At 42.0% G+C, this 15,695-nt stretch overlaps 1 protein-coding gene across 1 annotated transcript in view; it reads right to left on the bottom strand.

The window, feature by feature from the left end:
- The window catches only part of GRM3 (glutamate metabotropic receptor 3), a 253,947-nt gene that overhangs the window by 68,078 nt on the left and 170,174 nt on the right, over window positions 1-15,695 (bottom strand). Inside the window, exon 3 of the mRNA XM_045288986.1 lies at window positions 6,991-7,846. Within this exon, the coding sequence (XP_045144921.1) occupies window positions 6,991-7,846 (856 nt within the window). The remainder of the gene's footprint in view (window positions 1-6,990; window positions 7,847-15,695) is intronic.

Genomic DNA, 15,695 nt, shown 5'->3' with positions numbered 1-15,695 from the left:
TTAAGATAAAGCAAATTAAAAATGAAGATTTAGCACTAACATTTCAGCTACAATGATAGTGATACAATAACAAGGAGTAACAGTAGCAGAGCGCGGGGCCCCAAGGGGAAAGTAGATTTCCCAGAAGTTGCTTTTCTCGACGGTGTGACCTTAAAAGGGGCGTCATTGCTCAAGCTCCTGAGACACCAAAGGCCCGGAGGCCCGGTGCATAAACAAATAAATAACCACATTAGCAGTGGCCTTTGGCGGTTTAAATCGTATCCTTGTGACCCCAGGAAACTGACCTGAGAAAAAGGGAAGAAAGGAGTACAAAGTATTTATCTTTACGTTTTGGAAATGCCTTTGATCAGCAGAGCTGGAACAGGTTCCTGCACTTTTGTGGGAAGCACAAATGTTCCAGGGGAGGAAGCAAGGTCAAGAGCAGTTGCTCTTTCAGGGACTTCAAAGCCCATTCATCTAACGATGTGGCCATTCATTACCGTTTTGGCTTCCTCGCTATGCCTTGGATGGCTGTGCACTGTGTAAGAGGAGAGCCTTACTGGCTTGTTCAAAAGTACTTCTTGGAGTTCAGTGTTCCAGAAAATCTGCCCTTCCTTTCCTGAGCTCTGTGATGATGGTCCCAACCAGGAATGACCCTCTTCTCTATGGGATGAGTCACACACAGAAGTGCCTGGTGCAGAGAGGCTGAACTCCCACTCTCTGTCTCTTCTTCTATGTGTGGAGGATTGTAAATAAAAGACGAAGTTGGACATTTCCACCAGGCTCCAGGTCCCTGAATTTTGGTTGTCAGTCTGTTCCTTGCCTATTATCTAGGGATGAGTGAGCAAGAGAGATAAGGAAAACAAAACAAAAGCAATTGACCAACCAAGAACCAATCTTAGCTGCTGTGTCCTATCCATCCATATTCTCCCCCTCTGGCCACCACTAATAGAACATTCCCTTTGCTTGTTAGAGTTTGATAAGCTAATTGAGAAGCAGCCCAGGAATTTAAAATAGATCACAAAAAGGAGTACAGAGAGAAATGCATTTTAAACTCATTGATAAGAGTCTTTCTGTCATTATTTTAATAAATGTTGCTGCATCTTTTAGTATGTGCCAGAAATTGTGTTAGGTTTTGGAATTAAAGAGGTTAACTTCCTGATGTCTTTGTGAACTTACCAAAGTGGCATTGGAACGGGTGACATGATTTTTATTCCTGCCCCTGTCACTAACCAAATAAATGACCTTGTGGGTCCTTAATCAATTCACCTGTAAAACAGTGATGGATCTGTCTTCGTTCTAATGATATTTGCTTTGAAATTTATCTCAAATGAGATAACAGAACATACCCAAAGGAGAGTCCTCTGGTAAGAGCCAGCTTTTTACAAGTCAGGCCCTACTTTTCTTTCTGGCAATTCATTTTGTTAATGAAGAAGACATTTACATTAAGATTTCACAAAATCTTATCACAAATCTACTGATTGCTTCCCCCATTCCTAATTCCTTTTTTTTTTTAAAAAAATAATGTCATTCTGTGGTAGAATCTGTTGAGTATGCGGAATTTAAAATGAAAAATGTTCTCTGTTTTCAAAGAGGTCACAATCTAGAGATATGGAAGGAAACATGGGTTTAGGGCTACTCATAATTCAACAAATATCAACTGAGCCCCTATTATGCTTGGATGCTTGGGATACATCAATGCATAAAATTATATATGATTTTTGTTTTCATTATGTTTATATAATAGTGTGAATATCACACAATAAGAAATAAACATAAATAGAATATATTAAACATAAAAGTAATGTGGTATGACAGAAAAACGAAAGCCAAAAAGTTCAAACTCAATGCCATACAGCTGACTATGACTCATAGTGGACCTATAGATCTGAACCCAGAAGATTTCCCAAGCTATGAATCTTTATGGAAGCAGATTGTCATACTGCCAGGGTAACAGGACAGAAATAAAGGCCAGACTGACTAGGTAAGGCTCTTGTATTTTGACTTTTATTCGAGTGACATGGGAGGCCTTCCTTTGGGATTTTGAGCAAAAGAGTGATTTGCTCTGATTTATGCTATAACAGGATATCCTGGTTGTTGTGTAGGGAATGATTGTGGGGGCTGGTTTGAGGTGAGCCAGGGTCAGTTAATGAGGAGGCAGTTACAGAAATGTAGGCTTAGGGTGTTGGTGGCCGGGAGAGGGCAGTTGCAGTAGAAGGTTAGACGAAAATTGTGAGGGAAAGGAAAATTCCAGGCTGATCTAGAAAAAAGAAGAGGTGAACTTTCTCCATTTGGGAAATTGCAGGGATGTTTCCTAAAGCAGGTACCATTTAAGTGGAATCTTAAAGGGGCACTGAAAACTCCAAGCTCACTGCCACTGAGTTGCTTCCCTGTCAGCGTCACGCTGTCAGGCAGGCGAGAGGTGCTCCTGTAGGCTTCTGAGACTGCCGCTTTTACTGGAGCGGAAAGTCTCGTCGTTCGCGCTAAGGGTGGTGGGTGGCTTGGAATTGCTAACCGTGTGATGAGCAGCCCCATGGGTAACCCACCACGCCAACTGAGGCACCGGAAAAGTGAAAGCACCAAATGGGACAGATAAAGGTGGGCTAGGGTGATCTAGGTGGAGGAAGTAGCTTGGGCAGAGGGCACACAGAGAAAATTGAAGACATGATGTGTTTTGAGGAATTGCAAGTTTTGAGGAATTGCAAGCAGTGGACGGAGGAACGACTGTGGGCGCCTGACACCGGTGAGTATTGAGTGGTAACCAGTCTTCAGATCCTACTTGAGAGCTCACTATTTATTTAACAACCTGGAGTTCTGCCAAGTCAGTTTTGAAAAAGAAGTAGTCAAATTGGATTAACTTCAAGCAAGATTCACTTGGCTAATACGGGGGCTACAAAGTGGATATGCATTGGGGGACGAGGGAGTATTTTAATCTCTGTGGTCTCAATCCTCAATAGCCCTGGCTCCTTCACTCCGTAAGGCAGTGATTCTCAATGTTCCTAATGCCGCGACTCTTTAATATAGTTCCTCATGATGTGGTGTCCCCCAACCATAAAATTGCTACTTCACAACTGTAATTTTGCTACTGTTATGAATTGGGTGACCCCCAAACAGCTGCTTTAAGGACTAGAGCATTTAGGAATCAGCTACAGCTACTGCTTGTCAGAATAATCACGGAGTAAATAATTCCCTAACTACAATCAGATGGCCAGTAGAGGACTTTTCCAGTCTAATGAACCAAGATTGATTCTGTGTCTGCAATTCAGTGCTTACTCCTGTGCCCGGTCCACTGCCTCAATATTCACGTTGGAAAAACAGATATTTCAGAAAAAAATGGAAAATAAATGTTTTTCACTAGCTAGAGAAAAAACCCCACAGTATGTTAAGGCAGTAACATAGCATACAGGTTACAATCTGTTACCAGTTTCCAAGTTAAGTAAACACACACACTATATGTACATATATAGTAACTATATATATAGTTGCTATCGATTGAATCACCATATATAGTTACTATATATAGTTACTAAAATTCTGAATTTGCATTCTATTTTGTTTAATTATTTGTATTTTCTTCCTAGCAGAGTGCTAAAGTTTTATAGTACAACTCCCCTGTTAATTTTTAATGTACATATTTAGCTAATCCAGTATCTTGATATCTACCCATAGTTTTGCATTTTCTTGCCCAATTCTCACTGCTAAGAACTCTTTATGCTGTGACTGATCTAAATTCCCTCGCTCTTCTGTAGATTAAATCCGTTCTTTGTCCTTCCTAGTCTCTCAAGAGATGTAGAATGATGGGTAATGTCTAACAGACTGAGAAGGCTAAAATAGCACTAGTTAGGTCTGGACAGTCAAACCAAATTGTACAATTGAAGTCCATGATTGAACAAGACATATAAAAAGAAAATACTTTTGTTTTATTTATTCAAGTAATGGCCTTATTTCTTCACTTTTTTTTTTTTTTTACCACCTGGGACCCAACAGTCAGTGGAATAAAAGAAAAATGTTTCATTACGCAAAGCACATTTCAAGGGCTTCTCAAATATCACAGTCCCTTTCTTTTAGCTGTTTCTGTGTAGATCTGCTTGCATATTTGAATTTTAAGGAGTAAAAATGAAACCCACACAGCACAGTTATAGATGTTGTGAAAAGGCTGCACGATCACCCGGGGATATTTTGAAGGGTCTGGGCATGCGCTGTGTCTCATTCATCTTGAAGAATTACGTGCGTTGTAGATGAGCTTGAGACATCGCTGCTCTTTTGTTCTGGAGCAGTGCTTGCTATTCACGAGGACTCAGGCATGTTTTAACCATATTCTTCTCTACGGATTCTGGGCTTATTCTCGTTTTCTGCAGATGTCAAGTGGGTACTGATCCCCAAACCCGAAATGAATGCTGACTGATTATGATGCTTATATGTTTTGTTATTTTTACATAGGACATCCCTGTGAGTGTACAGGACATAAAAAAGTTTAATCTTTACCACTTTCATTAGTCTTTCTAATGGTAAGATGTAGTTATCAATTAACTGAAGACGAGATAATTGTTTTCTGCTACTTTTCGTTCATCTGGGGATGATGAAGGTAAAAGCAATCTGTGCCAAAGGTAGGCGGACAATAATCATGCTTATTTCCAAGGCTCCCGTAGGGGGTGGCATTCTGGAACAGGTGCCAAGGTCACATGTTCCTGCTCGGTGCCACTGGTAACTTTGCAGAGGCCACTCGACTTCTGAACAGGAGAACTGTTCAGAACTGCCATTGCTCCAAATAGGAGTCCATAGGATGACGTGAACATAAAAACTTTTGTGTCTGCAATGATATATATTTTTTAGAAAGATAAAATGTTTTATTTCAAAATTCTGGGGAAGGCTTAAAAGATAAATGTCCATTATATAAAAGTTTTAAATATATGGAAATTATAAATCTTCCCAAATGTGCTACCACTACAAAAGAGCTAAATATTGCAAGTTACCCTACCATATTTTTTTCTGTATAACCAATAATACTTGATATGATGACCCTACTAAATTATCACCTTAGGGTTCAACTTAGTTACACATGTAACAATTTTGTTGAAGAGTAAGTTAAATGAAATGCTCTGGGCAAACAAGATGGAGCCTTGTTTGCTAACCCACTGGCACACTGGGTTATGAATTGAGTTGCTAACCAAATAGACTCAATGGTAGTGGGTGCAAATGGCAATGATGACCCCTTGGCATGCAAGCTTTTTAGCAATTTAGATAAGAGAAAATATTTTATTACTGTAATGTTTTCAGCATCAATGATCTTGTTATGACCAATAATATTACTTACCCTTTTGTGGTTTGGAATTATGCTCCAGTCTCCAGAACCAGTAATTTAATGAGTAGATTCTGCAAGCTTCAAGATGTTGTGCTTTTTTATTAGCAATGCATTAAAGCACTATATTATATTCAGAAATATTGATGGTATTAAGAAATAATAACAAAACCACTTCAAGTGCACCTTTGTATGTTCACTGCTGTATTAGAATTATTTTCACCCATCTTCAAGTTGCTTATACTTAGGCTCATAGATAACCAAGTCTCATTTCATAAGATTATATGAAAAGAAAAAAATCCACAACTCTAAATACCCCCATGGAAATGTTTCTGTATAGCAGAAATGCCTGGAAATCACTGAAGTCTGGATCTTATCCCTCCACCACCATCCCCCCGATTAGGCTCAGGGAAAGCAGTGCCTTTTTTCTCCCACCCACTGTGAAAGTTATGAGATTCTTTTGCTTAAATCACCCACAAGGAAGGCTCGGAAGTTCATGTTCCTTAGACACAGTTACCAATTCTGTTAAAGAAGACTAAATACCCATATCGCACGTGCCATATCCTGCAGCGAACAACAGGGGAGAGAATGGCGCATGGCCCACATTGAGAGTCTACCACAGTGGGGCCATCTGTCCAGCCGAGAGAGTCTTTCATTTCCAGTGTTCTGGCCAAGACAATCGCTCAAAGATTAGTAAGAACATCACAGACCCAGACAATTGTATCTTTGCTCATTGATTTATTAGTTTGGAGCTTTTCATATGGTCCTGAAATAATGATTTCAGGGTTGGGGAATGTGTTTTTGATTCCTCCTAAGATACACATACACAAATGGTATGTATATGTGGCATATCTATATCTATCTATATCTATCTATATCTATCTATCTATCTATCATCTATCTATCATCTATCTATCTATCTATCTCAAGGAATCAAACATCTACCTGTCCTGGTGGCACTGTCGGGTAAGCATTTGACTGCTAATCACGAGGTTGGTGGTTCAAACCCCACCTGCTACTCCATAGGAGAAAGATGAAGCTTATGCTCCATTAAAGATTTACAGCCTTGGGAACACGGTGTGAGGGCATATATGCAATACCGATATATTTGGGAATACATATCGCAGAGACTTGGATATCTGCCACTGCCATTAAGTCCATTCTGACGCATAGTCACCCTACAGGACAGAGTAGAACTGCCCCCTGGGGTTTGTGAGGCTGTAAATCTTTGCTGGAGTAGAAAATCTTATCTTGCTCGCTCAGAACGGCTGGTGGGGTTGAAGTGGTGAATTTGGAGAAGGACATCGTCTCAGTAGAGGGGCATTGAAAATGATGCAGATCATCAACATGATCAATTGACACAGGGACTGTAACAATAGGCACAGACATACGAGGCTGGCACAAGATGAGGCGGTGTTTCCCTCTGTCATACACAGGGTCACTATGAGTCAGAATGGACTCGCTGCACCTCACAACAACAGATTTGGATAGATGCATGTATACCAACAATACATATGTATTTGGGGACATACATGGAGAGAGCCCAATGGAATTTTTGTGGCATTTGCGATGAATGCAGACTGGTGCAAAAAATGCAGGCTTGTCATTTTTTGTGGTTATTCTCAAGGTTGGCTCAGGCGTCAAACAGACCCAGTAATATACATATGCTCACCAGTCTGCGCCCTAAGAGGCAATGAAGGCCGATGACTTACCTGTGAAGTTGATTTTCAGCAAGTACTCTTTGTACAACTTCCTCCCATCGAGGAGCTTCATGGCGTCACAGAGCTTGGTGGTGTTGGGACAGAGGGCGCGTTGCATTTTGTGCAGGGCGTGGGCCATGGCATACACCGCGTTCACCACAAACATGATCTTGGATTCCTGCTCGTAGTTGCTGCTGTCGATGGCCAGGTGCTTGTCGCAGGGCCGCCGGTGGCTGTGCTTGTTCTGCAGGCTGCACTGGAACTTCTGCTCCCAGAAGTCCTGGAACCAGGGGTTGCGGTGGTTACTGGCGGGGTTGAGCCCCTGGAAGTAGCGGTCGAACTGGCGGACGGGCTGCGAGGCCAGCTCCAGGGTGATGGCGCCGTAGGCCACGTGCTCACTGCCCTTGACGATGCTCTCCTGCGCGCCCCAGCCGTCGCTGGCCACCCAGGTGAAGGAGGCGTTGGCGCGGCTGGCGGCGGCGATGAGCTCACGGGAGTCGTCGCCCCGCATGAAGAGGACCACGACCCGCGCGTTGGGCTTCTGTAGCAGCTCCCGGATGACGCTGTCGTAGGACTTGCGGATGTTGGAGCGGCCCACCTTCTCGGCCGTGGCGATGCAGATGTTGCGCACGCGGGCTTCCTGCTCGAAGGCTTCGATGCCGGTTTCCCCGTAGTCCCCCTCAGAGGCCACGGTGGACACGTAGGTCCAATTGAAGAATCGCAGGATCTCGGCCATGGCCTTGGCCTGGTAGAAGTCGGGGGGCACGGTCCTAGCAAAGTAATCATAGCGAGACTTGTCGCTGAGCTTGGCACTGGTGGACGCGTAGCTTATCTGCGGGATCTGGAAGAGCCGGAGCAGGTTTGCCACCTGGGGAGGGAGAGCAGGGACGGGGTGTCTTTAGAATCTCAGACGTAAATCATTGGAGATGAAAAATGAATCACGTTCTACTTTATGCCCCAGGGTTTCTTCTCCCTCAACTCTTTATCTCTAAACCTGTGTGACTCTTTTTCTTTTTTACCTCTACTTGCTTAGTTTTACATTTATTGTGAATCGGGTGAAGGCTTACTGAGTTTTAGACTCGACGGTTCATCTGCATTTTGCTTCATTTCGTTCCTCGCAATCCGCTCAACTCAACCCCATTCATCCCATCTCCCCCTGTGATTCCCATGGACCCTTCTGAACTTGGTCCTTGGGAAACATGCTGCTCCTTTGACCTCAAATGGTTGATTATTCTAAGGGGTGAGCCCATCACTGTTATTGTCCTTATAAACCTGGGTATTGTTTCACTGAAAATTGTTCGGTGTGCGTGTTGGGGGTGGGGAGGGTGCGGCACAGTGGGGGAGGTGGTGCGGGGACTTGAGCTCCTGTTTTTCTATAGCTGTTCTTGAGCTGTTTCCTGGGGTACCATATTTCCAGCATTTGGGAACAGGTTGAAACCGGTTGCTTTGGGGAAAAGTATAGTTGAGAAATGAGAAGGGGGCCTCTTGCTTCCCTCCAAACTTTATGAATAAAGTTTATCCCAGATCCAGTTCAGGTGTCTGTGGTAAGGCTGTTTGGCTGATGACTTACTGGGTCCTACCTAGCTTGTCAAGATACACACCGGATGGCACCAAGAACAACAACAAACAACTCATCCGAGGAGGACACTGAGATTGGCTTGTCACTTGCCCAAGGTGTCACAGATTATAAATAGAAATGTTACTTGCTCTTCATCTCTCAGACTACATAAAAAGAAAAAAAGATGGCACAAACTTGTCCTAATGCATTCCTCAAATAGGAACACATCAAAGTATACAACTAAATGGGTTTGCCTTCAACGCTGATATATATTTAACCTTTATCTTCTATCAAAAACACAGATTATGTTAAATGTATTGCCGATTTATTGTGTCAACCTTTGTCTATCTTAAATGCTGAATTTATAAAGGATAAATCTGTAACCAGGTCTACATTTAATTGTTTATTTTGCTGTATATATTGAATTAAATGGAAAGAACTGTCAAAAACACACAAACAAATAAAAGTGAACTACAATGAATTAGTCAAATTCCTTTTTCAGACATGTTGGCTGCTGCTGTATTAAAAGAGTCTGAGTCTTATCAGATTCTCATTTCCTCATTTTTTGCTAAAAATGATAATTTCAGAAAGCTTTTAAATTGGAAACTGTATGCCCCATGGACAGTCCAAGTTAGACATTTATTATCTAGGTCAAGAAAAAACAAAACCAAAACAATCAAACAATTAAAAAAAAACAAAAAAAACCCTGAAACTCTACCTGGTCCACTCCAACTATGAGTTGTACACTTGCCTAAACAGAAAAGCTTGACAAACATTTCCCCTTCATCAATTAAAAAAAATTGTATACAAATGTTACTCTTATGATATTTTTGACTGCGATCTTTTGAAAAAAGAAACACCTGCTTAAAATCTTCAAAGCTTATTCGATTCAAAATTTAAAATGTCTTGTAATTTTCTTCTCAATATTTTACTGTTTTATTTACTATAGAACAAAAACAGAAAAAGTGAAGTCAGATTTTTAAAGATCAGCTTATGCATAATTAACGGTATCTGCATAATTATGTTTATAGAAATCTATTTCTATCCAGACTTTAGTTCAATTATATAATGTACTAAATTTAATCAAGAACTGCACTGAAACATTCCAATTCCAATTCCAAGTGTTTTGAAATTTTCTTTCTGGAAATTGTGGCCTCAGGTTGATGTGCGACATGTCACAAGCACAGCTTGAAATAAGCAGCTGTTAGCTAAGAGCACAAGCAACATAAAACAACTGACATCTGAATCCCAATTAATCATCATTTCATCTGGCAATGACACTAACAGCCAGGTGCACACACAGCCACACAGCATGTTCGCGGAGATCTGGTCTGCTATTGAAACCAACACTTGATGTAGGCCAGAGCCATCAAAAAGTGTTTTCTGTAATTTTTAAAATCTTCCTGCCTCTTACTTAATCACAAGGGGAATAGGCCATAAACCTGGCACTCAACGCACCGTGTAGTGCAAATTGAGAGCCCAAAGCTTCCTTCTGTTTGGTAGAGACCCTTTATGTTCTAAGGTATGGGGGTTTGGGTGGGAGTGGGAGTAGATGAAGTCTAGATAGAAGAGAGTATCTCTTTTCTTGGAACTAGAAGATCCTGGACAAAACCGCTCTAACTGAGTCACGTGAACATAAATAGATCGCTTGTTTCCTCAGCCTGATTGAGCTGGTACTGTCATGACTTGTAGAATAAATACTTGTCTTCTTTTGGATGTATGTACCACTGTGCCAGGCTGGGTGATAAAAGTCCTGCATGCACTGGCATGGCTTGGCTATGGAGTTTCTGCGTAGAACTGGAGCTGCTGTATCTTTTCGATACTGTTGTCTCATCTTCCAGCTTGATGCATCAGCGCCTGGATCCCCCAGGGAGAAGACAATGAAAGAATCCGAAAAGGGCCCAGAGACACACTTTTCTGGTAGTGAGGCACCACAGTGAAAGGATCCTAAAATCCTAAACGGTTGGAACTTTCCTCTCCCAGAGGGGTAGGAGTAATGAGAGGTTGCGCAGGACAAACACAAAACAAAACATTTTTGTTTGTTGACTGACAGGATCCTGTGGCTTCAAGTCTACCTCTCCAGGACGCCTAGAACAATTTACAAACAAGGCAGACTGGGCTGGAGAAGGAGGATGCATAGAATGATGGCAGTATGGAAAAGATTCTCTGCTCCAAGAAGAAGCGAGCACACAATGAGCTGTGGACCGCGTGTGAAGAGGGCGGGCTAGACTAAGAGTGGTTATTGCACCCATTTAAGGATGGGTCCCCCAAATGAAAGTAGTAACTACGGATAGTGACATCTATCGCTCAGTGAGTGTGTTCACTGAGAAGACAGCAACCTACTCCAGGAAAAGGAAGACACATTGCGAGGTGAAACAGGAGAATGTAACACTAATAAGCAGGCAGTAAAAGCTCCCTCGTATTCGCTCTGCTGACTTCCTTTGTCCCGCCCTTCAAGCTGAGTTGTGTGTCCATTTACTAACTCCTCTCTCTATTTCTATCATGACACAAATCAAACTATGTGCTGATTTCTCGGTTACTCATGAATTCCGTTGCTGGAGCAATCGCTTTTACGACAGGGAATGTGTTTCATGAATCTCTATTCCTGATATGGAGTAGGCTAGAAGGCACCCTGTCTTGTTTGTTAAATTCATGAATTGACAGCTTGCTGCTCTACCTCACATGGTTTTCCATTTCAAGGGTAGATTTCTGTGCAAGAGGAAATCTGGCTACTAACAGTCAAGTCTACATTTTGTTTTACACTCTGAAACATTCTGATAGGCAATTTGCTGTGCAAATCCTTCATTAGTCATATGGCCCAAGGAAGTGACACATAAACCAAAACATTGGTGTAGATCTCTGGGAATCAGGAGCCAAGGTTTTTATACCTTTAAAGCCAATTTTTCGAGATTATCTCTGTGTTCACTGCAAAAACGCATAACTTGGAGGAAGTCAATATTATATCAATTGTATCTAGCTCTAAAATCGTCCTTTTGCAATAAGGAAAAACAAATAAGGGCCTTAATCATGATCCCTTCGTACTCAAACTATTTGGTTGGTCTTATTGATATAGATGGTGTGAACTGAGAATTGTGTTCCCCTCCAGATATATGCTGAAGTCCTAACCTCTGTACTTGTACATGTGATCCTGCTTTGGCAATAGAGGGGTTTCTTTTGTTAATGAGGCCATGTCAGTGTAGCCTGGATGCTAATCACTTTGAAGTTATAAAAAGACCAGAATAAACAGAGACACACACAGAGGAAAGAGAAAGACAGATGATACAGACAGGTGTATCTATAAGCCCAGGATCCCTAAGGATTCCTAGCCATCACTAGATGCTGAAACAGACACAAAAGAACCTTCCCCTAGCGCTAAGCACTGAATTCATACTTGTAGCATCCTGGACTGTGAAAAAGAAAACTTTTTTTTTTAGTTTGATGTTCAAAGCCACATGGCATTTCTGGTGTGGTGGACTTGATGACGAAGACAAGCAGCTTCACCAAAGGAACTAGTACTAAGGTTTGCTGGTCTGAAAAAAGGCTTTGTTTTGTTTGAAGACAAATGTATTATTTATAAGGCATAAAAGCAGCCAAACATCACATCAGCAGCTACCTTGTTATTGGTTCTGCTTTGCAAATGCCTATAAAACTTTTATCGTTCCCGCTATCAATCGCTGATTTTAGACTATAGGCAGCCAAATTATCCTCTCTTGATGAGAATTTTGAGTTAAAAAAGTATTTATTTGGAAACGTTTTTCTTCCGAAAATGTTTAGCCCATCATGGTGACTCTTTTTTCAGGATTTCAGGTGTCATTCATCTTTCAAATGCTGCCCTGATCACAGGAGCTCAGAAGGACGGGCTGTGGAAAAGGCCTCAGGTCGTCCATTCGTTTTTGGAACTTCCATAAAAAGAGAACTCAGAGAGGGAATTTCTGAATCTCTTGGTGAGTTTCCACATCAGTGCTATGGTCATGTGGGGCCAGGCACACAATATCCACAATGCGCTTACTTCAAATGTGAAATCCGCCCCTCCTGTGATGACACACTGCCACGTTTCCCCATAACACAGAAGACAAGAAGCACGATGCAAGTTCAGAGTCTAGAGTTCAACACTAGTGTGACTGATCGTTTACCTTGAGGAGGCTTTTCAAAACTCAAAGGCATTGGCTTCCGAATCTGTAGTAAAGACTGAGTTTTAGTTACATTAAAATGAACAGCACTAACTGGTTTTTCTGTAGAGCTATGATTATCCAAGGACTCCTGCTGTGTCAGTGATTAAAACACTCTACTTCAATCAAAAAGGTTGATGGTTCAAACCCATCAACTTCTGTGCATGAGAAAGACATGTCCTCTGCTTAGGTAAAGATTTACAGATTTGGAAACCCTATGGGGTAATTCTACTCTCTTTTAGAGCCCTGTGAGTTGGAATCACCTGGATGACATGGGGTATGCTTTGCTACCAAAAAATCCAGATGGTAAAGAGGCAGTGAGTGTTCAGGTCCAAGGACAATGCTATCCACAGAGCTGAATTATATATACATTTGCAACATTAAGCTGCTGTGCCTGGATTGGGAATTAAAGGGCTCAGCTATCACTTCCATGGCTTTGCCTTTGTATCTGGTGCTGTTCACTTATTTCTTTGGGGTCTTTTTCTAAGAATAAGCCTAGACCTCTAATTGTTTTATCATTTGCCCGGTGATGAAAGTTTTGTTTGCTTCTTTCAGTTAAATACATGTCTATCAATCAGTGTGAAAGCCAGCCACTGCCACCTGTGGGTGCTGGCACCTGTACAATCTGCTACCTCATGGTACAGGTTATTACCTAAAACCAAGTCTACAAGCTGTGATGCTAAGAGGCCTCTGTGGCCTTCCTCTTCAGATTGATCAGATCGCACTCTTAGCCAGGCAAAACCTCACATTGGTTTATATTTTAAACTGGAACTGGAGGTGGTATGTAGTTGAGAAACCGCCGGAGGAATTCAAGCTGTTCACATCCCATGAGTTATCTATCCATAAAGGATGCCAATCATATTGTTATTCCAAAACGATTAGTCACTCTTTTTTTTTTTTTGCCACACTATTTACAGCACATCTGGGAATGCTCTGCATACGATCAGTGACTGGAGCTCCCATAATTAGGCTGGACTCTGTATAATCTGCAAAAGTCGCAAACACGTATGTGCTATGGCCTCAAAACTCTGGTCAATGATTCATCACTCTTGCCATTTCTATCCAACAACATGACTTGGTCCTAATGATTTTTGCATGGGTCAGACAGAAGACCCCATAATCAAAGCAGAAACATTTAAAACTGGCTCAAACTAACTCTCCCAAACCTCTCCTGGAATCATTGCATCAACCCTTGTGTTTGTACCCGGTCTCATCCTCTGTTTCTGTTGTGTTTATTTGAGACCACGGGGCTTATGAATAGGAAGGCTCTCCACTTTGGCCCTCTCGAGCCTCATCATTGGGGCAGAAATCTAGGTAGACCACAAAACCACTTTATTTTAGGAGACCAGCATTGTAAGACATGTCAGATTTCTCATCAACATGCTACTCCACATTCAACCAGTAAGTATCTGGCTTGCTGCCTTTCTAACAAGGCACTATCTTAGAAATAACTGTTTCCACTCAGACTTAGCAGGTACTTACAGGACTAATAAGAAATAATTTTGTCCAGTGATATGTCTGCCTCTTCTCTTTGCTCATTTTTTCCTGCCATGAGTCACCTTTCAAGAGAAATCGTGGAACTGAAGTGTTTGGGCTCCAGTCACTAACAGTGAGACCAAAAGACTATGTCGTATATCTGTCTAACGTACTCCGGCCACAGCATGACTCCCAGGGCGACTTGACACCAACAGATTTGTTAGTAATATCTCCTTGGGCACCTGGGAAACTTATTCTTGACGATGGCTCTTGAGGGTTTGACAGACCCACAAGTTTAACAGAATCACATTTTTCTGTGGGGCCTAGAGTCACTGGTATAACAGTAATATAAAAGAGGTCATTTGTCTATTAAGATATGCATTCCATCTTGGTTGGGCAGCCAAGAGTTGTAGCTTAATTAAAAAAAAATCATTATTAACTTCTGAGATCTTGAAATAATTCAGGAGAGGAGGGGTATAGACCATATGATTTTAGCAAAATATCCATTTTATTCATGGTTTCCTTGTTACCTGAGCATTGCTTCAATACAGGGTTGGATTATCCAAGAAGCTGGGTAAGCATGGACTTACTTGTGCTTATTTTCCTAATCCATATGCAACAATTTCACATCTCTTCTACCTAGCCACACCCGGATTCCTGCCCTACCTGGCTGCGGGATCACTGTGGTGAAAAATGTGAAATTGTTCACTACAGATTAGTGAGTGAGCACAAGCGAGCCCACCCCGGTGAGGAAGACTGGAGCGCCTGCGACGAGACTGGGTGCTGTGTGAGGACTTCCAACTTCACTTAGGTGACACGAAGCCAATAAAGCGTTTCCATTCAGACTAGCATGGCCCAAAGAACGTCGTGGTGGTTGTTTTTTAAAAGGCTATAGCAGATGTTATCAATTTACAAAGAAAGTCAGGCAAGCGTAAGGAAATGGAGGAAATGCTCATTCTGGTACCGGCTGGGAGCCCTTCAAGCCCGTGCCGCGATGTCCTCGAGGAGGAGCACGGAGTAACGAGGAACAGGAAACGCCGAGACGGAGGGTTTCGAGAAAGATGAGTTTTGTCTACAGCTACGTTGTAGGGTTATACTAGTGACACTGTTGTTCTCCTGTTGGTGTTCTAAGGTGCACATTGAATCTTTCTTGGAAGAAAGCAGACCGTAAATAATACGGTAGCACCCTGGTACTCGACCGCACCAGGACTGGACATCATGAAAGTTCCACGCGAAATGTGGAGACAATTTTGCCTGGGAGCTCGAACAAAACATCGGAATCCGACCCTGTGCGCGTGACTGTCGTAAACAAAAGCAGTCCGTGTTTCGGTCACCTGGCGTTAGTTGGCCTTGTGAGTCGGCTTGTTTAAACCTCTGGCGGCTGGGTTCCAAGCGGTTTGCCATCATTTTCTTCGTGTTTGTGGCTTTTTGTACTGTTTTTAGATAGAAAATATGGGTTCTCAGAAAGAGTTTTTTGAAAAGAATCATCATGAAAATAATCGATATTGTCAATG

This window comes from Echinops telfairi, unplaced genomic scaffold (genome assembly GCF_000313985.2).
Source record: "Echinops telfairi isolate 266 unplaced genomic scaffold, ASM31398v2 ScPeMD7_23;HRSCAF=83, whole genome shotgun sequence".
In the NCBI taxonomy this organism is placed as follows: domain Eukaryota; kingdom Metazoa; phylum Chordata; class Mammalia; order Afrosoricida; family Tenrecidae; genus Echinops; species Echinops telfairi.
The sequence above is the reverse complement of the archived record's forward strand: the minus strand, read 5'-3'. Positions and strand labels throughout refer to the sequence as shown.